A 19532-nucleotide genomic window follows, 5' to 3' on the forward strand; every position below is an offset into this window, starting at 1 on the left:
TGTGATTCCCAAGCAGGGCACCCACCTGGGCTGCGGGCCAGGCCCCCAGCGGGGGGCGTGGGAGAGGCAACCACACAGGGATGTTTCTCTCCCTCTCTTTCTCCCTCCCTTCCCCTCTCTCAACAAATAAAATAAAAATCTTAAAAAAAAAAAAAAAAAAAAAGAACCCATGGGTAAGAATGAGAATTTCCCCTCCGTTCTTGTTACTGCCAGAAGAAAGATGGGTCTGCCCAGCGCAGCCTCTGGGATACGAGTACACGAAGCACAGGAAATCGCCCCCTCGCTGAGCACCGGGGCTCAGGGTCCTCTCCTCACTCTGTGTTCCCTTTTCTGTGGAAGGCACGTGTTCTTTTACCAAACGTTCCGGAACCTGAGTGAATCTCCTGCAGTTCCTCGATGCAACGCTTCCTGACCCACGGTCGCTTTCCCATCGGTTTTGCAGATTCCTAACAAGCAGTTCCCTGGCGTCACCCGGACGCCCGAAATAACTTGACCAGGATCTAAAAGAAGTCAGAAGCGTTTAACCAAGACTCTCCACATGTTTTCTGCAAGGACATTTCAGAGCAGTTGCATGTGGTTCTTTTCAGGACGCTCCTGCCGACCATGTCGGAAAGGTTACTTTGCAACTGGGCATCACAACCCCAGTGGCAGAAACGCATCAATGGTCAGCGCTTGGGGGCAAATGCCTCTGAGTGGCACTTGGACAAATTGGACTGATTAAAGGCGGAAATGTAGAGGGGGACACGTGTCGCAGATCGTGGTGGGCCACAGAAGCGGTTCGGCGGTCACTACCACACTCAGGAGGCTACTCTTTCATGTGGGGGCGAAGTGTCACTTCCGGTTTCTCAAACAGCCCTCACTGCAGCCACACACATGATAATTGCACAACCCTCCTGTTCCCTCCGGGCCTGGGGACACTGACCTTCAACCCGGGGCAGGCGAGGCCACATCTCCCTCAAAGCCACTCAGGATCTGGGTTGAGGGAGCCTTTCTGGAGCCATGTCCGGTCCCATGAGAGCATGAATCCTTGCTGGCTCAGGGCTTATTCCTTGGAAATCCAACATCTCCCCCTGTGGCCATGGCCACTTAGTGCCTCGGTTTCTCCACCTGACAAATTAGGCAGCCGGAGCACCAGCCCCAAGGAGCGGGATGCTCGGAATCCCTAGAATGAGGGACTTCTCCAAGCAAGTATGAGAACACCTGCGTGACGCTGGCCAGCAGTGTGCTAGAGCCCAGTGCCAGACCGTCCACGGGGCCCGCGCAGAGGGACCCGTTAGCATGTGAGCCAGTGGGAGGATATGAGTGAGAAGCAGCTTTTTCCCCAAACATCGTGCTTTTTTGTGTATTCTCACCCAAGGGCATGCTTATTGATTTTAGTGAGAGGAGAAAGGAGGGGGATAAACATCAACGTGAGAGAGAAACATGATTGACGTTTTGCCTCTCGTACGCAGCCTGACCAGGTACCAAACCCCCACAACCCAGGCACGTGCCCTGACCAGGAATCGAACCAGCAGCCTTTCAGCTTATGGGACGATGCTCCAAACACCTGAGTCACACTGGTCAGGGCCCAAACATTCGGAATGTGAGTCCAAGAGCATTCTTTCCAGGTGGGAAGTGAGCCACCTGCTCTCCTAGCCTGTTATTGTGTTTCTGCCTGCCATGCTGACTGTGCAGCTTCCCAAGAACAGGAGTGGGGACAAAGGCAGACTGGGGAGCAAGCAGTTGTGGGCCCCACCTGCCCAGCAGCACTGACAATCCCTAGCAGAGATGGATCTGAATCGATCCTGCAATGGGAACCACGCCCAGGGCTGATGGGGCTGAGGGAGGGGCTGTCTCTAGAATGTGGACCCTGCCGCTGCAATTCTACTCCTAGCCAGAGAAAGGAAAACGGGCATTCTAACAAAAATTTGCATGCAAATGTTCACAGCTGCATTTTTCATGAGGTGGAAACAATCCAAACGTCCATCAACGAATGGATGGATAAACAACACGTGGTCTTATCTACACGATGGAATATTACTTTACAATAAAAAAGAATAGAGCCCTGATAAATGGTTGGATCTCAGAAAACACTATGCTCAGTGAGAGAAACGAGACACAAAAATGAAAAACTTTATGTGAGAAATCTACAATAGGCAAATTCATATAGACAAGTAGATGAGTGGTTTCCAGGGTCTGAGGGGAAGAAAAACGGGGAGCAATTGTGTCATGAAGATGGAATTTTATCTGGGAGTGCTGGGGAAGTCCTAGAGTTGGACAATGGTGATAGTGGTACACATAGTGAATATGTTCAAAATTTTAAAATATACTAAAAACCAAACTGAACTATTTAAAATAGTGCACTTCCCCTGGCTGGTGTGGCTCAGTGGATTGAGTGCCGGCCTGCAAACTGAAGTGTTGCTGGTTTGATTCCCAGTCAGGACACGTGCCTGGGTTGCAGGCCAGGTCCCCAGTTGGGGGCGTATGAGACGCAATCACACGCTGATGTTTCTCTTCCTCTCTTTCTCCCTCTCTTCTCCTCTGTCTAAAAAAAATAAATAAAATCTTTAAAAGAGAGAGAGAGAGAGAGGCAGCATGTTGGCACATGGTGCATAACACCTCACAGTGTCCCAGGCCCCAGGTCATGGCTGGCACTGGAGTACAGAGGGGAGGACAAGGCCCAGGCAGGACAAGGAGCGCAGGCACCCGTGCCCCAGTCTGTGTGGCCGGAGAGCCCTGCCCTCTGCACCCAGGTTACCCGCTGACCCCCCATCACCACCCACACAGTACAGGGACGCTGCCAGCCTGAGATCTGAGGTCCCCACACAGGGAAATGGGCTCTCCAGCCATGGCCACTGATGCGGGGACCCTGTCACCTCCTTCCGCCTTGTTTAACTGCAACCCCAGGGAGAATGCCGGCCCCTCAGACAAAGGATGCTGAGCAAGAAGAGGGCCGGTGCCCACCTCTCTCTGTATCACCCCTACGAAGCACCAAGGCTTCTATAATCGTGCACCCTGCAGCCCCCCGACAGTGGGGTCCAGATCCCTCTGTCAGGACACCAGGTCACTGTGCTCCAGGTGTGAGGGACAGGAGGACCTGGGCTCATGCCATGATCCTGTCTCAGGGCTTCCAGTGAATTCTGCGTCATGGCGGCTGGCCTTATGTCCTGGTTTGCTCAACAGCTGGCAGCCAGATCAGGGATCCAGGCCAGCACCCAGCATGACCTCCTGAACCCCCAGAGGTGTGGAGGCCAGGGACCTACCGGGGTGGGAGCAAACGCCTGGGGCAGCCTTGCCTGGTCCCCTGAAGGAGGCTGTAATAATTGAATGGTGGCCTCGCTGCCAAAAGATGCATTCACACCGTAATGCCCAGAACTTGTGCATGAGACCTTATTTGTGGAAAGGATACTTGCAGATGGAGGTAAGGAGGTTGAGATGAGATCATCCCGAATTCCCTGGGTGGGCCCTAAGTCCAATGACAGGACCCTTATAAAAGGGAAGCAGAGAGAGGAGAGGAAGAGGCCAAGACTGGAGTGAAGCAACCGAGGGCACCAGAAGCTTGGGCAGGTGCACGGGTCAGCGTCTGCCTCGGAGCCTTCCAAGACCATCACCTCGACTGCAGAGCTGAGACAGCAAACATTTCTGTTGTTTTAAGCCGCCCGGTTGGTAGTAGCCTGTTAGAGCAGGCCCACGAAACTGATGCAGAGACAGCCACCCTCGATGGGATGAGCGGGTTGCCAGGGGGCCTCCTGATCTCTGGTGATACAGCGTCAGATGCCTAGAGTGAGGGTCGGGGAAGACTGGGTGGTCCCAGGAAGCAGCAGCAGCTCCCCCCTGGCAGGAAGAGACCCCGAACTCACAGGAGATGGGGGCTGAGGCTTACCTGGTAGCCATGTGCTCAGGGCATATCCAGGAGAACTGTTCCCAGACACCCGCTCCCACGGTGGCTCCGGTGCCCCATCTGCTGCAGCTAAACCTGCCTCCCAGCACAAGACGCAGCAGACGGAAGCTGCAGCGAATGAATGACGGTGTCTCTTCCTCTCCTGCCCTGCTCCCAGCCTGTACTGTCACACTACCTACCTGTACCTGGATGACCTTCCAACCGTGGACCTGGGATCAGAGGCCCCTGAGGGACTGTTCCTGACCCCACACTGCCGCTGGCCCAGGCGTTCAGACAGTGACCTCTCATCTGCCCTGCACCCTGAGCACTCGCCCGGGCTTTCTAAGTGTCTCAGGGCTGCTGCTGGGTGAAAACAGGACACGGAGCAGCCACGTTCGGGCGCGTAGTGGGCGCTGAGTCCTGCAGAACCACATGGGGAAGTGGTTCGTGAGGCTGGAACACCAAAGAGCGGGGCCCGTCGAGGCCCGTAAGAGGGTGTTCGTGGAGATTAGTGCCCCCATCAGGGGTGCCCTCACCGGGTCTGCTGGGAGTTCCGGCCGCGCTCCCGGTTGTCATGGCAACTGAGGCAGTTGCCCAATAGTCGATGCTCAGACCTGAGTTGTGGCCAAGGAAATGGCGCCCTTAACAAAGCAGGAAGCCAGCTCACTCCTAGCCCTTAAAAACGAGTGATTGGCTATTACTGTGACTGATGGCCTTTGCTCCCATTCAGACTTCTGGAAGGTCTGGACCTAGAAACGAGCGGCTGTTCCCAGCCTCGCGGGGGTGAAATTTCCCAGCGAGCGAGCTCCTGGCCATACCGCTGGGAGTGGAACTCGAGCGTCTGGGTGTCCAAGCTCCACAGTCGATTCTAATATGTGCTACTCAGTGTGAGAACCACGTGTCCCTGTCCCACTCCCAGGCGCAAAGGTGGTGCTACCCGCTTGCTCGCCTGGGTAGGATGAGCAGGTCAGGTCTCCCACCCATTTGTCACCTTCATTTTTTCCCACCTACCCCGTGGCTCGTGCCCTGCATAGATACGTCTAGTTTTGTGAGCCGACTTAGCTCCCCAGCCCAGCGTCTGATGGCCCCAGTGGTGTTCCCGCTCTGCATCTCAGGGGCCCTGAGACTGTTCGGCTCCCTCTCTCAGACCCGGGGGTATCTGGACAGTAACGGCGCTGCATCGGGGTCAAGTTTCCCTGTCCAGAGACAAGGTCAGTGCTTCGTCAGGAGTTCTGCGCGGGACTTACCATGCTCAATGAGGCTGAAGCAAGTGGTGGCACAGGGGCACGTGGAGGATCGCTTACCCTTGTGTCTTCCCTGGTGGCACATGGAGGCCTTGCCCCAGTTACCCCAGAGGAAGGAGCGCAATCGCTGGGTCTCTGAGTGCGCTGTCGAGTGAGCAGGCTCCTTGCCGCTGGCTGAAGTCCCTGCGCACTCCCTGGAGCTTCTCACTGTTGGATCCTCTGGTGCACAACAACGCTTACCAAAACAGGGACTTCTCGTGCCTGTGTGTGCCCTTCCAAAAAGACTTCCTGCTCTGGGTGCACAAAAACGGCCTCTCACTGGAGCGAATCTCCTCGTACTTCTGCAGATCCGCCCACCACACCAAGGTCTTCTTGCCGCAGAGAAGGTGAGAGGCTACTTGCACTCTAGGAGGCTGGAACTGCAATTGAAGGAAGGCACCCGAAGTCTGTTGACTAAGCGGACCTTCCCCCCTTTTTAGGGCTAGTGCTGGGAACAGCAACAGAAAGACACTCCACTATACTGGTCACACACGGGGGCTTTAGGAACGAGGCCCTTGGCCACACAGGGCACTGGAGAGGAAGCGGGGCTCCCGCATGAGAAATCCAGCTCTCTCGAACTGTCAGGTGCCTGGACCGGAGCTCACGCCAAGGCCACAGCACAAGGAGCCTGCCCCCGGGGGAAGTTGTACTGCTTCCTGCTGTCTCTCCACGCAGGTTCCACTTCCAAGAGGGAGCCTCCTAGCTGTCCTCTGCAAGGGGACTTGGCTCCACCTCGGGCCTCTCCTGAGGGCCCAGAGTAGCCTAGGGACTCTTCCATGCTCAGCATCCTGGGCTGGAGATTCTGTCCTGGGACCCGCCTCCAATTCAGAGAACTGGTTGCAGAATCCAGGAAAGCTGAGTAGGAACAAAGACGCTGGACGTTCCCAGAAGGGGAAAAGATACCAGGAGCCATGAAAGCAAACCCCAGCAGTTGAGGCATCCTTAAATGGCTTGGCCATATTTCCTCAATAGTCTTGAAAGCTGTAAAAAGGGGAGAAACATTAAGAAAGGGATTTCAGCAGGAGCTGAAGGCAACCAGCTCAGTGGATGAGGTGGTTAGGCGTTACCTCTTTGCCTCTTCAGGCATGGAAACCCCCATCCTCTCTCACCTGTCTACGGGCAGGGGAGGGGCATCAAAATACACCCATGACTGGCAGAGCAGGGCAGGTGAGGGGTTCGGACATAGCTGAACACTTGACCGAGTTCTGGACAGTGGCTCTGAGTCTGACTGCATGGGTTCAGCCCAAGATGCGTGACTTTCCTGTCTTGGCCTCAATTTCCCTATCTGTAAAGTGGGAATAACAGGGTAACCACGTCACGGGGGTGGGAAGTTGAGCTCCAGCTCTTTCTGCGGCCCTGATCTGCATTTAAAGCCCTAAAGTGGCTCTGGGCGCTAAAGTTTTCAGATTCCGTTAGATCTAAAGGCTAAGAATTTTGGCCAGGCCTGTCTTCCTCTCTCGGAATCCCCATTTCCCCATTTGTAAACTGAACGGGATGCAGTCACCTTTCTAGACTTGGCGTAAGGACTAAATGAATCAACCTGTGTAACGGTCTCTTTTTTACATTTTTATTTACTGGTTTTAGAGAGAGAGGAAAGAGAAGAGAGATCGATTTGTTGTTCCACTTATTTGGGCGCTCTTTGGTTGCTTCCTGTATGTGCCCTAACTAGGGATCAAACCTGCGACCTTGGTGTACCAGGACGATGCTCTAACCAGCTGAACTGCCCGGCCAGGGCTGTGACAGTCTTGGCACAAGGCTGGATGGTGCCTAGTGGGCCCTCAGAAAATTGTGGCTGATTTCAGCTCATTTATAAATGGGTCGTTCATTCAGCAGACATTTATGGAACTCGATTGCGTGCCAGGCTCCAGGCGCCACGCAGCCATCTCCAGAACTGGCAGCTACCCCAGCTGAGGCTCTGGTGAGTACAGAGCTTTGTCCAAATCTTAATCTCCATGCACAGCAGACAATCGGCCCCCGAGCGGCTTAGGACCAGAAGTTCGAAGCGGCAGGTTCGAAGCCCAGGCCCACCGTCTCTCTAGGCCGCGGCCCACCCCGGACAAGCCAAAGTCAGAGCCTTCGCCCCCTACACTCGGGAACCAACAAACCAACCCCGCCGCTGTTCCACCCGGACATGAAGTGCGGGGGGCTCCAACCGCTCGCGCTTCGGCGGCGCCCTGAGAGGACTGATCCGGGCTTCCGGACGACGGCCGTCCCTGTGGTTCTTCAGGCCATCGCGGCGTCCACGGTCCCTTCGTCGCAAAAGCGACCTCCGCAGGAGGCCGGGACGCACAGCCTTCCTTCCGTTTTCTGTCGGGCTTGAAGGAAACGGTGGGAAAGACCTATGGGAGCAGCGCAGAGGCTGCGGGGAATGTAGTTCCGCCCGGAGTCCGAACCGGACCCCGCGCCGAGTCGTTTGCGGTGGAGAATCCGCAGGAGAGGAACTGGTGAACTTGTCAAGCTTGACCAAGCGTCGAGGTTACCATAGCAACCGTCAAGCCTACTCCCCCGCCCCCACCCCGCCCCGCCGCGGTGACGGGAGGAATGAAAACGGCGGCTTCCGGGTAAACTGGAACCTTCCTACGATTCGCTATTGCCTCGGAGACGCGTCACATCATCCCGCCTGCCAGTAACTTGAATGTTGGTGATTGGTTGTTTCCAAAGGAGGGCGGGGCTTCTGGCCTGGTTCCGCGCCGTGGGCGTGCCCTTGTGCAGAAGCGGGAATACTGAAGTGTCCCCGAAATTCCTGAGACTCCCAAAATCCCGCAGGCCAGATTCTCTCATCTTCATGATTTATAATTTGCTAAATTCCTGTCACTAGTTCCGCAGAAATCAGATGTCTGTTTCTCCCCCAATACTCGTCTCTAGTCGTTCTCCAATTCCTGCCTCTGCGACCCCCTGAAACCCAGGTCCTTGCTTCTCCTCCAGTGAAGGGCTTGGATTTCCCCTCTTCGAGTCCAGGTCCCCGTTTCTCCCCAGATTTGTGCTTTGCACCTGCAAATCACAGCCACCACGAATCGGTGTCTGTGAAACTGTTCTGAATCCCTATCTTTCCAGTGCACGGTGGGTCACTCTTGTGACGTCTGTGATGACGTCCATTACCAAGGAACCACCAGGAGCCAGGTCACCAAGTTCCAAACTGGCCTTACCTGTTTCTGTTCTCATTTCTATGCTGAAGGAGGAAACTGAGGTTCAGAGCGGTGGGCCTCTGTCAGCTTTTGAAGTGAAAGAGACAGGGTCGAGGGGCCCTCTGGGTCCTGCTGAGTGTGAGGGCGAATGGTATCACTGCCTGAGCCCATCCTCCCGGCTTTCCCCAGTCAGCACCTCCCCAGGGACATTCCCCATGCCCAGGCACAGCCCACAGAGGGTCCCTCTAGGACCAGAAAGAAACCCACTTAGCTCCTCTTCATCCCCAGAGACCCCAGTGGGATGCCCAAGTCTTCTGCTCTGCACATGCCAGCGGTGAGGGCGGAGAGGTAATGAATGGGCCATTGTTTGGCAGGGGTCTTGGCCTCCCGGCGTAGTTCCCGTGCCCCCTGCCAGAAACTGAGGTCTAATCCCCTACACAGGCCAGCTTCCGAGCCCGTGTCCTGAGTAGTAACATGAGGTTTTAAATAATTACAGTCCAAGTGTACCCTGTCTCCTATCAAAGATGCTCCTTGATTGGTATAGGGACAGGGCTGAGCCTTTACAATCAGCCAGTCAGTAAACAAGCAATGTAGCTGCTGAGCACCTGCTATGTGCACGCCCAGGACCGGTGGGCAAGTGGGGTCGCTGGGGGAAAATGTAGGCCCTCCTGGGTCAACTGGCTGAGTCCCTTGCAGGATGATGTAGGCACCGGGACGTGGGGAGCCTCCTGGTCCACCAGATGCCATCCTACCGACCAGCAGGGGTGTGCACCCGCAGTGGTCGTTGCCCCAGAGAAGCACACCCGGGGAGAGTCCACGTTCCGGCTCAGTACCAATGTCTGGGTTTAGGAGGGGCCTAACAGGTGGGGTGGGTGTGTGAAGGGCTGGCACATACTCTCAAGGATGGCCTCCGCGGCCACTGGGTATGGCTGCAGAGAGGGCAGGGTACCCACCACCATGCCGACCGACACCCTGCACCCGTCCAGTGACCTCAGCATTAACACGGCTCCAGATGGACCAAAGGCAGTGGAGGCTGTCCCCCAGGCCACCTTCTGAGCACAGTCGCAATCCCCTCTTACAGCGCTGCGCCCCGACCTGCACCCGCACGCCAAAGCGAGGGTCGAGAAGAGACAAAGGGGGGTCCCGGGCTGGTGTCATGAGAGAGGTCAAGCTGGAAAAACGTCCCCTTCCCGCCCAGAGCTCGCGAGTATGCGGAGTGGGGACCCGCAAGTGGTACCCGCGCGGCTCGAGTCCGGGGCCAGCAGAGGGCAGTCGGGAGCACAGGACCCCCACTCCGCCACCTGCCCTTGCAGCGCGCGCAAGCCGGTGAAGCGGACATCACCGGGGCGAGGAATGAGAGGGCGCCGAACCGTCTAGCGCCGCTAGAAACCTGCGGCACGTGGAACGTGCAATCAGCGGCCAAACCTAACGGCGAACGCCAGCGGGATTTGTGCCCTCATTAGAAATGGCGGTGCTGGCCTCATAGAGGCCTCTGCGCTAGTGCTGGAGCGCCCAAGGCCGCTCAAGTACTGGACGGCAGACTTCCGCCAGGAATTCTGGCGGCTACGCGTCTGTAAGTGCGCATGCGCCGAATGATATTTGCGTACCCTGTGACGTACGCGAGGCCTTTACGTTCTTGCTTTGGATTCGTCCACAAGTACGTCGTACCTTTACCGCGCGGGTCGCCTCTGCCGACCCGGAAGCTTTCGTCCCCGTTAAAAGCGTAGGTCCGCGGCCTGCGGCCTCTTCCTGTCTGTGCCAGTGGAGCGCGTGGTCCACGCGGAGCGACGGAGACGGCCCGGCAGCGCGCTCAGGTGAGGCCGTCGCGGGGTCTGGGGTTTGATAGACGTTCCAGAGTCTTCAGGGAAGCCACGGGCGGGCCCCGAGGCCGGAGGCTTCTCCTGTGGGTCCTCACGTCTTCTTCCGGAAAACGTGTGTGGGAACAGGGAGGAGGCGCGGGGGGTTGCCGGAGTCCCGCTGCCTCCGAAACTTTGCCCGCTGCGGGGCTCCGGATTGTGGGATTGGCCTCTGCAAATACACGCTGAGATAGGAAATTCCCGTTATTCTGATCTGCACGATGCATTCTCCGCTCTGTAGGCGGTTTCCTCCTTAAGAGCAGCCCCTTGGGCCTCCTTAGTGCCGGTCGCGAACCGCAGGCTTTGCCCGGTGCTGCACAGAATTCGTGCAGTGCTCGTTGATGGCAGATAATGTTTCCGTTTTGCCGATGAGGAGGCAGAGTCCAAAGCAGTTGGGGGACTCCCCCGCAGTCACAGAGCTCCTCAGTGACATGATTGGGATTTGAACTCCAGCAGGTGCGATGTCAGGGTGCGTGGCATCACCTACCCAGCTGTGGTTCATGCAGCAGGTGACCCCAGGGTTCTTGGGTGACACATACAGGCCTCTTGCTGATACTTGAGTGGTTTCTCGAGGGCTCGGAAAGGCGGAGCCAGCATTTCACAGCCTGCCTGGGGTCCTCAGGACTTCCACGTTCTCAGGTGGGCCGGTCTCAGCGTCAGTGGTGGGTGCGCCTGGGCTCTGACGATTTCTGTCTCTAGGATGACCGAGTGGGATACGGCCGCGCCTGCGGTAGCGGAGACCCCTGACATCAAGCTCTTCGGGAAGTGGAGCACCGATGATGTGCAGATCAATGACATTTCCTTGCAGGTTAGGGGAGATGCGGTGATTGTGACCCCCGAGCTGGAGGTAGTGTCTCAGGAGGGTCTCTTGACACTGGTAGCCGTCCCGCTAAGTCAAGAGTTGAACAGGTGGCAGGTGGAAGGGTGATCCCTGGACCACCACACACACCGTGTCCATTGTTCCCTGTGATGTGTACAGAGGTTGCTACAATTTTAGTCACAAGAGGGTTCCTTCCTCAGAAGGAGCATCACATCCCATGGGTTGTTATTTTTGCAGTAAAATACACAAGACACAAAATTAGCCATTGTGACTATTTTAAAGGGCAAGGGTCCAGCATCATTCTGCAAATGGAAATCCACTTGTCCCAGCACCATCTAGTTATTATTTTCAGTTTTGTGCATTTTACTCAACAAGTTTAGGCCACAGGACGTTTGGTATTTAAATCTCTTCTATACACTATATGCATGTATCCAAGCATTGTATGTTAGAGTGTTGGTCTTGGCATGCATGTTGAAAATCAGTTGAGCATACGGGTTGGTTTTACTTTAATTGATTTCTAGAGAGAGGGAAATATCCATTTGTTGTTCCACTTACATGCATTCATTGTTTGCTTCTCGTATGTACCCTGAATGGAGATCAAACTTAAACCCTGGGCATAGTGGGTCAACGCTCTAACAGCTGAGCCACCCAGCCAGGGCCTGACCATAGATGTTTATACCTTGGCTCTGGATTCTGTTCTGTTGGGTTATATGTCTGTCCTCATGCCTGGCACTGTCCGTTTTTTTTTTTGTTTTTTTTTTTAAAGAAAGAAACATTCATTTGTTCACTCATTTATGCATTCATTGGTTGATTCTTATATGTGCCCTGACTGGGAATTGAACCCCCAACCTTTCATGTATTGGGGCAATGCTCTCACCAAGCGAGTTACCTGGCCAGGGGCCTGGCGCACCACCCCCCCCACCCCTTTTTAAAAAAATTTTATTACTATTTTTTTTATTTTTAGAGAGAGAGGAAGGGAGGGAGAAAGAGGGAGAGAAACATCAACGTGTGGTTGCCTGACGCACACCCTCTGGTGGGGACCTGGCCCACAACCCAGGCATGTGCCTTGGCAGGAATTGAACTGGTGACCCTTTGGTTCACAGGCCAGAGCTCAGTCCACCGAGCCACACCAGCCAGGGCCTGACACGCTGTCTTGATCACTGCAGCTTTGTAATAGGTTTGAAATCAGACAGTGGGAGGCCTCGTTGCTTTATCTTCCATGTTGGTGTGCACTTGGCCTCATAGCATTTTGTGGGTCCTTCCTAAAATACACAAACAAAAACGGTATTTGTGACTGCATTTATATGGGGATGGATAAAGTTCTGTTTGAATTATTTGTTATTCCCCTTTTTATTTTATAAGGAATTGAGCCCTGGCTGGTGTGGCTCAGTGGATTGAGCGCCGGCCTGTAAACCAAAAGGTCGCCGATTGTTTCCCTGTCAGGGCATATGCCTGAGTTGGGGACGTTCAAGCAGCAAGCTGTTGATGGGTGTGTCTCTCTTTCTCCCTCCCTTCCTCTCTCTCTGAAAAGAAACAAAATCTTTTCTAAAATGTATTTTTAACGGAATGAAAACGTTTTTACTGCCTCTAAATGTACAATGACGTCTGGATACCCTGTCTGATGGAGAACTCAGCCCTGCTTTTCACTGCAAGTGTCTTGCAGTTCCTTTTCCTTCATGGGTTATTTGGCAGACCCGCAAAGTTAAAGGGCCACGTAGTAAATACCTTCGTCTCCGCAGGTCATAACGTGGTTTCTTGCCATATATGTGTTTGCTTCCAGGCTTTCGTGTTTGGTTTTTTTTTGTTGTTGTTTTTTGTACAACCCTTTAAAAGCGTGAAAGCTTTTCACTTTTCCCTGGTGCTCTTGTAGGGCCTGAGAAGCAGAGGTCAGTGTGAGTCCAGAGTTCTCCCCCTGTTCGAAGCTACGCAGGGCTCTGCCCTCGGCCGGCACCCGGACGGGGCAGCTTGTGTTTGCAGGCCCCCCCGCACTGTGGAGCCCCAGGCGAACACTCGCCCGGGCCGCCTGCCTGTGTGTGCTGCTGGTTCCCTCCCGCAGGCACCAGGCTGTCATGCCATGATCCGCCTCCCCTGTGTCCTTTCCTTGTTATTCCTTGTATTTTTAGAAAAACAATGTTTGTTTGCATCCTCATATGTGAGTTATAGAACGGCCTCGGGCATATTTCATAGTAGGACTATTGTGAGCCCTTTAAATGCCCACATGGTTCCTGATCCCAGCCCCCTCCCCAGCACTTCGGTTTTTCCTAGACATATTCTTGGGAAATGTATGTACATAGAGAAAGGATTTTTTGTGTGTGTGTTTGTTTTTTTGTTTTTTGTTTTTAAACCAGTGGTGTGGGTGTCAGACCAAGAGCATTGCTGCTGACTGTCCTGCAGCCCACAGGACAGCGACTCCCCGCTCCCCGGCCCCCCCCCGCCCCCTCCCCCGCCCCCCGCCCCAAGAATTATCTAATCTGAAATGTCCGTACTGCCCTTTCAGGAACACTTTTAAGACAAAACTGGGTGGTTTTGTTCTACCTGTTGTATTCGCCGTAATTCTCCACCCCACCCCTTCCCATTATAAAGTCACTTGTGTCCTAGTTGGTGTGGCTCAGTGGATTGAGTACCAACCTGCCACCTGAAAGGTTGCTGGTTCGATTCCTGGTCAGGGCACATGCCTGGGTTGAGGGTCTGGTCCCCAGTTGGGGGCATGCAAGAGGCAACTGATGGATGTTCCTCTCTTTTCCTCCCCCCATCTTTCTAAAAATAAATAAAATCTTAAAAGGAAAAAAAATATAGTAGTTTACATTTTGTGTTGTTGTGGTAGCCAGGGGCTCATAACCAAGACCCCATATGTGGGTGGCGCTGTCTAAGTGGGTGCTCAGTGTCTCCTCTCCCTGCTGCCCCAGGATTACATCGCCGTGAAGGAGAAGTACGCCAAGTACCTGCCGCACAGCGCAGGGCGCTATGCAGCCAAGCGCTTCCGCAAGGCGCAGTGCCCCATCGTGGAGCGCCTCACCAACTCCATGATGATGCACGGCCGCAACAATGGCAAGAAACTCATGACTGTGCGCATCGTCAAGCATGCCTTCGAGATCATCCACCTGCTCACTGGCGAGGTAGGGCCTGAGGCCAGGTAGGCAGAGCGTGCCTGTTAGCAAACCCGAAAGTCAGCAGCCACCCCGTGGTGTGCTGGGCTCTTACAGGTTTCAGAGGTGAGGAGACCAGAGTAGGGTCCTGGCCGGACCTCCGGCTCATTGTGCCCCCACCTCCCAGAACCCCCTGCAGGTCCTGGTGAATGCCATCATCAACAGTGGCCCCCGGGAGGACTCAACCCGAATTGGACGAGCAGGAACAGTGAGGAGACAGGCTGTGGATGTGTCCCCTCTGCGCCGAGTGAATCAGGTGGGCCTGGGGCTCTAGGCACAGGTGGCTGGGCTGGTACAGCAATCAGACCTTGGCAGTGTCCTGCCTGGGCAGAGGCTGGTACGCGGGAAGATCCATGCCTGTCTGCATGTTTTACTGGGAGTGTCATTTCCTCTAGGAAGCCTTCCTGGATTCCTACCCCATGCAGGGCATATACTACCTCTGGACCTACTGGGTTGAGGTGCCATTTGATCTTGGTGTACATTTTCACACTGTCTGTGTGTGTGCTGTGTCTGTCTGTCTGGGGCTACTTGAGAACCAGTTGCAGGCATTCTAACCATTTCCCCCTCAACTTCAGTGGGTGTCAGAGAACATGGACGTTCTATCCCTGCTGTCACCACTGAGGAATGTAACAGCGATGGAGTGTCTGTTCCCTCAGTGTCCCCCGCACACCCTTTATGGCTTTTCGTTGACAGTCAAGGGTCCAGGCCAAGAGGACACGTTACATTGCGTTTCCCTGTCATGGCAGGTCTCCAGTCTCCTGTAATCGGGGACCCAGCCTCAACCTTTCTGTCTGCACTTAACTTTTGTGGCCCTCAGTCTGATCCCAGATCTGGCAGCACTGTGGGCTCCTGCCATTTCATCTTCGTGAGCCAGTGGGCAGCGGTGCAGTTTTGCGGGGCCCAGATGGACTGTGTGCCTGGTTTGGGGCACCCTCCGTCCCAGGCTTAGTGGACCCCTGTGCTCCTCCCTAGGCCATCTGGCTGCTGTGCACAGGGGCCCGTGAGGCTGCCTTCCGGAACATCAAGACCATCGCTGAGTGCCTGGCAGATGAGCTCATCAACGCGGCCAAGGTGGGTGAGGACACCGGGGGTCCTCAAGGCGGGTCCTGCCGTGTCTGGAGCTAACCGTGTGCTTTCTTCCAGGGCTCCTCCAACTCCTACGCTATCAAGAAGAAAGACGAGCTGGAGCGTGTGGCCAAGTCCAACCGTTGATCCCTGGATGCGGCCCCAATAAACCTGTTTGCCCCTTGGGCAGCACCACCTTCCTGTGCCACTGTCTGTCCTTGGGGGTCTCTGGGAGCTGGGGCAGGACAGCCCAAGTCCTGAGGAGCTGATCACATCCCTGGCTCGTCTTTGGGTCTCTGGGGACCTGGGCTCCCCAGGAAAGCACTACTGACTCAGCACCGCGGCACCCTGGGGTGCGGGCCTGGCCACCGGGAGTGTTCCGGCTGGTTGGGAATGAGAGGCGAGGTGATCCTCACAGGAGTGTGACTCTGGCCTGGGGAGGGACTTGGGTGGCCGCTTACCATCCTGAGAGACCTAGAAGCAGCCCAGGGGGAGGAAGCCAAGCGGGGGTCTGGGCCATGACCCCTTCCAGCCCCTCTTGCTGGCCAGCAAGGGCCGACTGGCCAGGTCGTCCCCCACCCCACGGGCTCCAGGCTGCCTCCCTGGCCACGGTACGTGGTCTGGCTGCAGCCCAGGGCCCTCCACCAGGACCTCCCAGATGGCTTCATCGGGTTGGGGGGACGGGGCGGGGGCAGCGCTCACCTGAGGTCCCCGCGCGGTGTCACCCCGTGTTACCTCCTGCCCGGCCCCCTTGACATCCGCCCCTGTGCTCATCCTGGTGGGCGGGACAAGCAGTCTGACTAGTCCTGCGGGAACCTGGGACCTGGAGGGCAGTGGCTCCACCTCGGGCTCCCTCCCACAGGGAGGGGCACTTCTGTCACTGACGGGAGGCCAAGGATCCGGGTCAGAGCTGGCCGGGACTTGCCAGCCAGAGGGAGAAGGCGCCCACAGGTAGGAAGGGTCTGGTGGCTGGGGTTTGTCATTGGTGGAGACCTGGGACCCCTGCTGGGGGCTCCCTTGCTCTGCTGCTGGGCACCGGGGCTGAGGCTCCTGGTCCTCCACGTCTCTCTCTAGAGTTCCCACAGGGTCTGTCGGCCCAGCTGTCCTGGGGGGTCCTATCTGTTCTTCCTTGTGCCAGTCTGGGTGCCCCCTGGAGCCACTCAGTTCCTCTCAGCCCCTGACTGGGTGCTCCCAGGCCAGCTCATAACCTGCTGTGACCCCTGGGTCCCTCCCTGTCCCCGGGCCTTTTCAGAGCCCCTCTCTTCCCTTCTATCCCCATCTCATCCCCAAATTCCTGATCCTGCCTCTACTCCCCACTTCGGACACCTCCCTCAGCGACTACCCTGAGTCTCTTCTGTACCCCCCGCATCCCGTCTCTGCTCCGTGTTGAGGGGACCCCCCGTGCGGACTCCAGCCTTGCACCGCCTCCGTCGCTGCCTGCCCGCCTCTCCCCACAGGCCCGGTCCGCATGCCCTGCCCTGGGCTTCCCTGGCTCCGCCACCCGAGGGCCACTCAGGCCTCGGGCTCCAGCTCCCCGGGCTCGCTCTCTACGCCCCGGTCCCCAGGCCGGGGGGAGGAAGAGGACGAGGAGGATGGGGACTGCACCCCGGGCTCGGGCCCCATCCTGCCCCCCGCGTCCCCTGTGGAGTGCCTCATCTGCGTGTCGCCCTTTGACGGCGTGTTCAAGCTGCCCAAGCGCCTGGACTGTGGCCACGTCTTCTGCCTGGAGTGCCTGGCGCGCCTGTCGCTGGCCACGGCAGGCGGCGGCGACGCGGTGGCCTGCCCGATGTGCCGCGCACCCACGCGCCTGGCCCAGCGCGGAGGGCTGCCCGCTCTGCCCACGCAAGCCGGGCTGCTGTCCCGCGAGGCGCGCGCCCTGCCCGCGCGCCAAGGCTCCGTGCGCTTCGACCGGCGCCGCGGGCTCCTCTACCTGCGCCCGCCTCCTGCGCCCGGGTCGCGCAAGGCACGTCCTGTGCGCCCGCCGCCCCCGCCTCCGCTGCGCCTGGGCCGCCCGCTGTCCCGCCGCCTGACGCTGGACAGCCCCACCTGGGCCTTCAACGCCGCGGTGGCGCTGGCCGTGCTGGTGACCGCCGGCCTGGTCGTCTCTGGTGTCTACATCTTCTTCCTCATCCCTCATGCCGCCTCTTCCGGCCCCGCGCGGCCCCAGCTGGTGGCCCTTGCTCCGGCGCCTGACTTCTCCCGGTTCCCGGCGCAGCCCACGCCCGGGGCACCCTGGACCCCTGCCTGGACGCCAGGCCCCACGGACCGTGACCTGGATGCTGTCCTGCCGGGGTCTGCGGAGGATGCGCTGGAGCCCCAAAGGAGCCCCGGGGACGCAGAGGAGGTGGAGGGGACGCTGGACAGGCCCTCAGGCCGCGGGTGGGAGGCAGCGGACGGCCGCGGCCAGGCCCCTGGGCCATGGGGCCGGGGGAGGGTATGGGGGGCACAGTAAACGCATCTCCGCTGCAGATCCAGTCTCCAGTCTTGGGGACCCGGTGTTATCTCGGTGGCCCTGCCAGAACCGCTTGCCGGGATCCTCTGCGGTGGCTGTGGTGGTCCCATCTGGACCCTAGAGGGCAAGGCTGCTGCCACTGCTATTGCTGGAAACGCCCCCCTGACTGGGCCATTGCACGGTTGGCCCCGGCCCAGGTGGTGCAGTTTGTTTTATGTTCCCCTGCTTGCAGGCGGGACCAGGGACGATCCAGCTGTCGGGGCTGCCACCCTGCACACCTGGCTGAGCCTCAAAGACTGGCCGCCACCTGGGTGCTGAGAGCCAAGTTTCCATGGAGGCCTTGACTTCCTTCTATGGGCCCTGGCTTCCGGGATCCTCCTGATACGCTTTGGGGGCCTGGGGCCGCAGTGGGACCCGGGCTCCCAGAGGCCAAGGTTGCCCTCTGGGTCAGTGTCACATGATTTGGGGGGTCGCTCCTGGACCTCCGTGGCCACGGGAGTCCCCATCACCCCCATCTCCATTCATTCCTCAGGGCCAGTTATTGCGCCTCCTCTGCCAGGGCCTCATCAGCCTTTCCTCTTGGGCCCCCAGGTGAAGCCTCACTCCTTGTGGACAGCTGCCTCCAGGGAGGGCAGCTCTTGGTTCCTGTCCTCCTCCCCTGAGAAGCCTTCCTGGCTTAGTCACGGCAGAGTAGATGGCAGCCACCCTCAGGACAACATGAGTCACCTGCTCTGACCCCCAGGCCCTGAAACTCCCATCCTGGCTCATCCCAGGGTTGGGGTGCTGTGTGTTGTGGGTGGGCCTCCAGCATTTTCCGGTATCCCTCCTGTTGGGCTAGAGACTCCTGTTTGCCCTGGGCCAGAGTGGTTCAGTGGATTGGGCGCCAGCCTGCAAACCAAAAGGTCACCGGTTCAGTTCTCATTCAGGGTCAGGTCCCGGGTTGGGAGCCTGTGAGAGGCAAGTGATCAATGTTTTCATCTCCCTCTCTTTCTTTCCCTCTCCCTAAAAATAAATAAATGAAATCTTTAAAAAAAGAGAGAGACTCCTGTTTGGTTTGTTTACCTGTGTGTCCTCAGCACCTGGCGTAGAGTGAATGCCACGGAGTTTTCTGGAGAGTGACAGCATTGCAGGTGACCGGTGGGCACCCTGGGCCCACACGGCGGCCTGCCACCCTGATCCAGGCAGTCAGCGGAGCTCCTGATGCGAACTGCTGCTTCCCGGCGGAAAGCACGGAAACAGCACGACGTCCAAGGGAGTGTCTTCCCAGACCAGTTCCTGTCCCACACTTGGGTGCCAATGTCACTCACAGCCCAGCCCCACAGGGAGGGGACCCGATCAGGCAGGAGCAGGGATGGCAATCTGTAGATTTTTCTGGCTGCTCCGACATATTTCTACCACCTTATATGCTTAGAACAATACACACTATCTCACAGTGTGGCAGGCAGAAGTCGTGGGATCAGTCTCACTGGACTGAAGTCCAGGTGTCCACAGGGCTTGTCCCTGCTGGAGGCTCCAGGGGAGAGTTTGTGTCCTTAGCTTCTTCAGCTTCTAAGCTGCTTTCCTGGGCTTCCTCCATCTTCAAAGCAGCAGCGTAGTATCTTCGGGTCTCTCCCTAACACTTCTGCCTTTCTCTTTCACTTATAAGGACACGGTGGTGACACCCAGATAATCTAGGATAATCTCTGGCTCAAAGTCCTTAATTAAATCATATCTGCAAGTCTATCAGGTACCCAAGCAAGGTAGCAGATTCACTTTCCAGGGATTAGGATCTGGATATCTTTGGGAGCCATTATTCCGTTTATATAGCCTCTCAGCTCCCTCCTCATTCCATCTCTCCTGCCTGGGGTGCAGGGGTGGGGGCGGGAGACCTTCTGGGGATGGGTCCAGCCAGGTAAATGGGAGAGGAACCCCTGGCTGGCAGTGCAC

At 57.0% G+C, this 19532-nt stretch overlaps 2 protein-coding genes across 2 annotated transcripts; both read left to right on the forward strand.

The window, feature by feature from the left end:
• The first annotated feature begins 9995 nt into the window (after positions 1-9995).
• RPS5 (ribosomal protein S5) lies at positions 9996-15351 on the forward strand. Its single transcript, XM_054567840.1, has 6 exons — positions 9996-10081; positions 10823-10931; positions 13850-14059; positions 14217-14345; positions 15062-15160; positions 15233-15351. The coding sequence occupies exons 2-6, from the start codon at positions 10824-10826 to the stop codon at positions 15299-15301; spliced, it is 615 nt and encodes a 204-aa protein (XP_054423815.1). The 5' UTR covers positions 9996-10081; position 10823; the 3' UTR covers positions 15302-15351.
• A 1271-nt stretch (positions 15352-16622) lies between these two features.
• Positions 16623-17606, forward strand: RNF225 (ring finger protein 225). The gene has a single exon (XM_054567837.1). The coding sequence runs from the start codon at positions 16623-16625 to the stop codon at positions 17604-17606; it is 984 nt and encodes a 327-aa protein (XP_054423812.1).
• The last annotated feature ends 1926 nt before the right edge of the window (positions 17607-19532 follow it).

This window comes from Pteronotus mesoamericanus, unplaced genomic scaffold (assembly GCF_021234165.1).
Source record: "Pteronotus mesoamericanus isolate MK-2021 breed Mesoamerican mustached bat unplaced genomic scaffold, CSHL_Meso_final contig_199, whole genome shotgun sequence".
In the NCBI taxonomy this organism is placed as follows: domain Eukaryota; kingdom Metazoa; phylum Chordata; class Mammalia; order Chiroptera; family Mormoopidae; genus Pteronotus; species Pteronotus mesoamericanus.

Bases quoted from the DNA above. Each gene is read 5' to 3' on its own strand.
- RPS5 (XM_054567840.1), top strand. From the start codon at position 10,824: ATGACCGAGTGGGATACGGCCGCGCCTGCGGTAGCGGAGACCCCTGAC. The intron at 14,060-14,216 runs GTAGGGCCTGAG...CCCACCTCCCAG, and splicing joins TCCACCTGCTCACTGGCGAG to AACCCCCTGCAGGTCCTGGT. The intron at 14,346-15,061 runs GTGGGCCTGGGG...GCTCCTCCCTAG, and splicing joins CTCTGCGCCGAGTGAATCAG to GCCATCTGGCTGCTGTGCAC.
- RNF225 (XM_054567837.1), top strand. From the start codon at position 16,623: ATGCCCTGCCCTGGGCTTCCCTGGCTCCGCCACCCGAGGGCCACTCAG.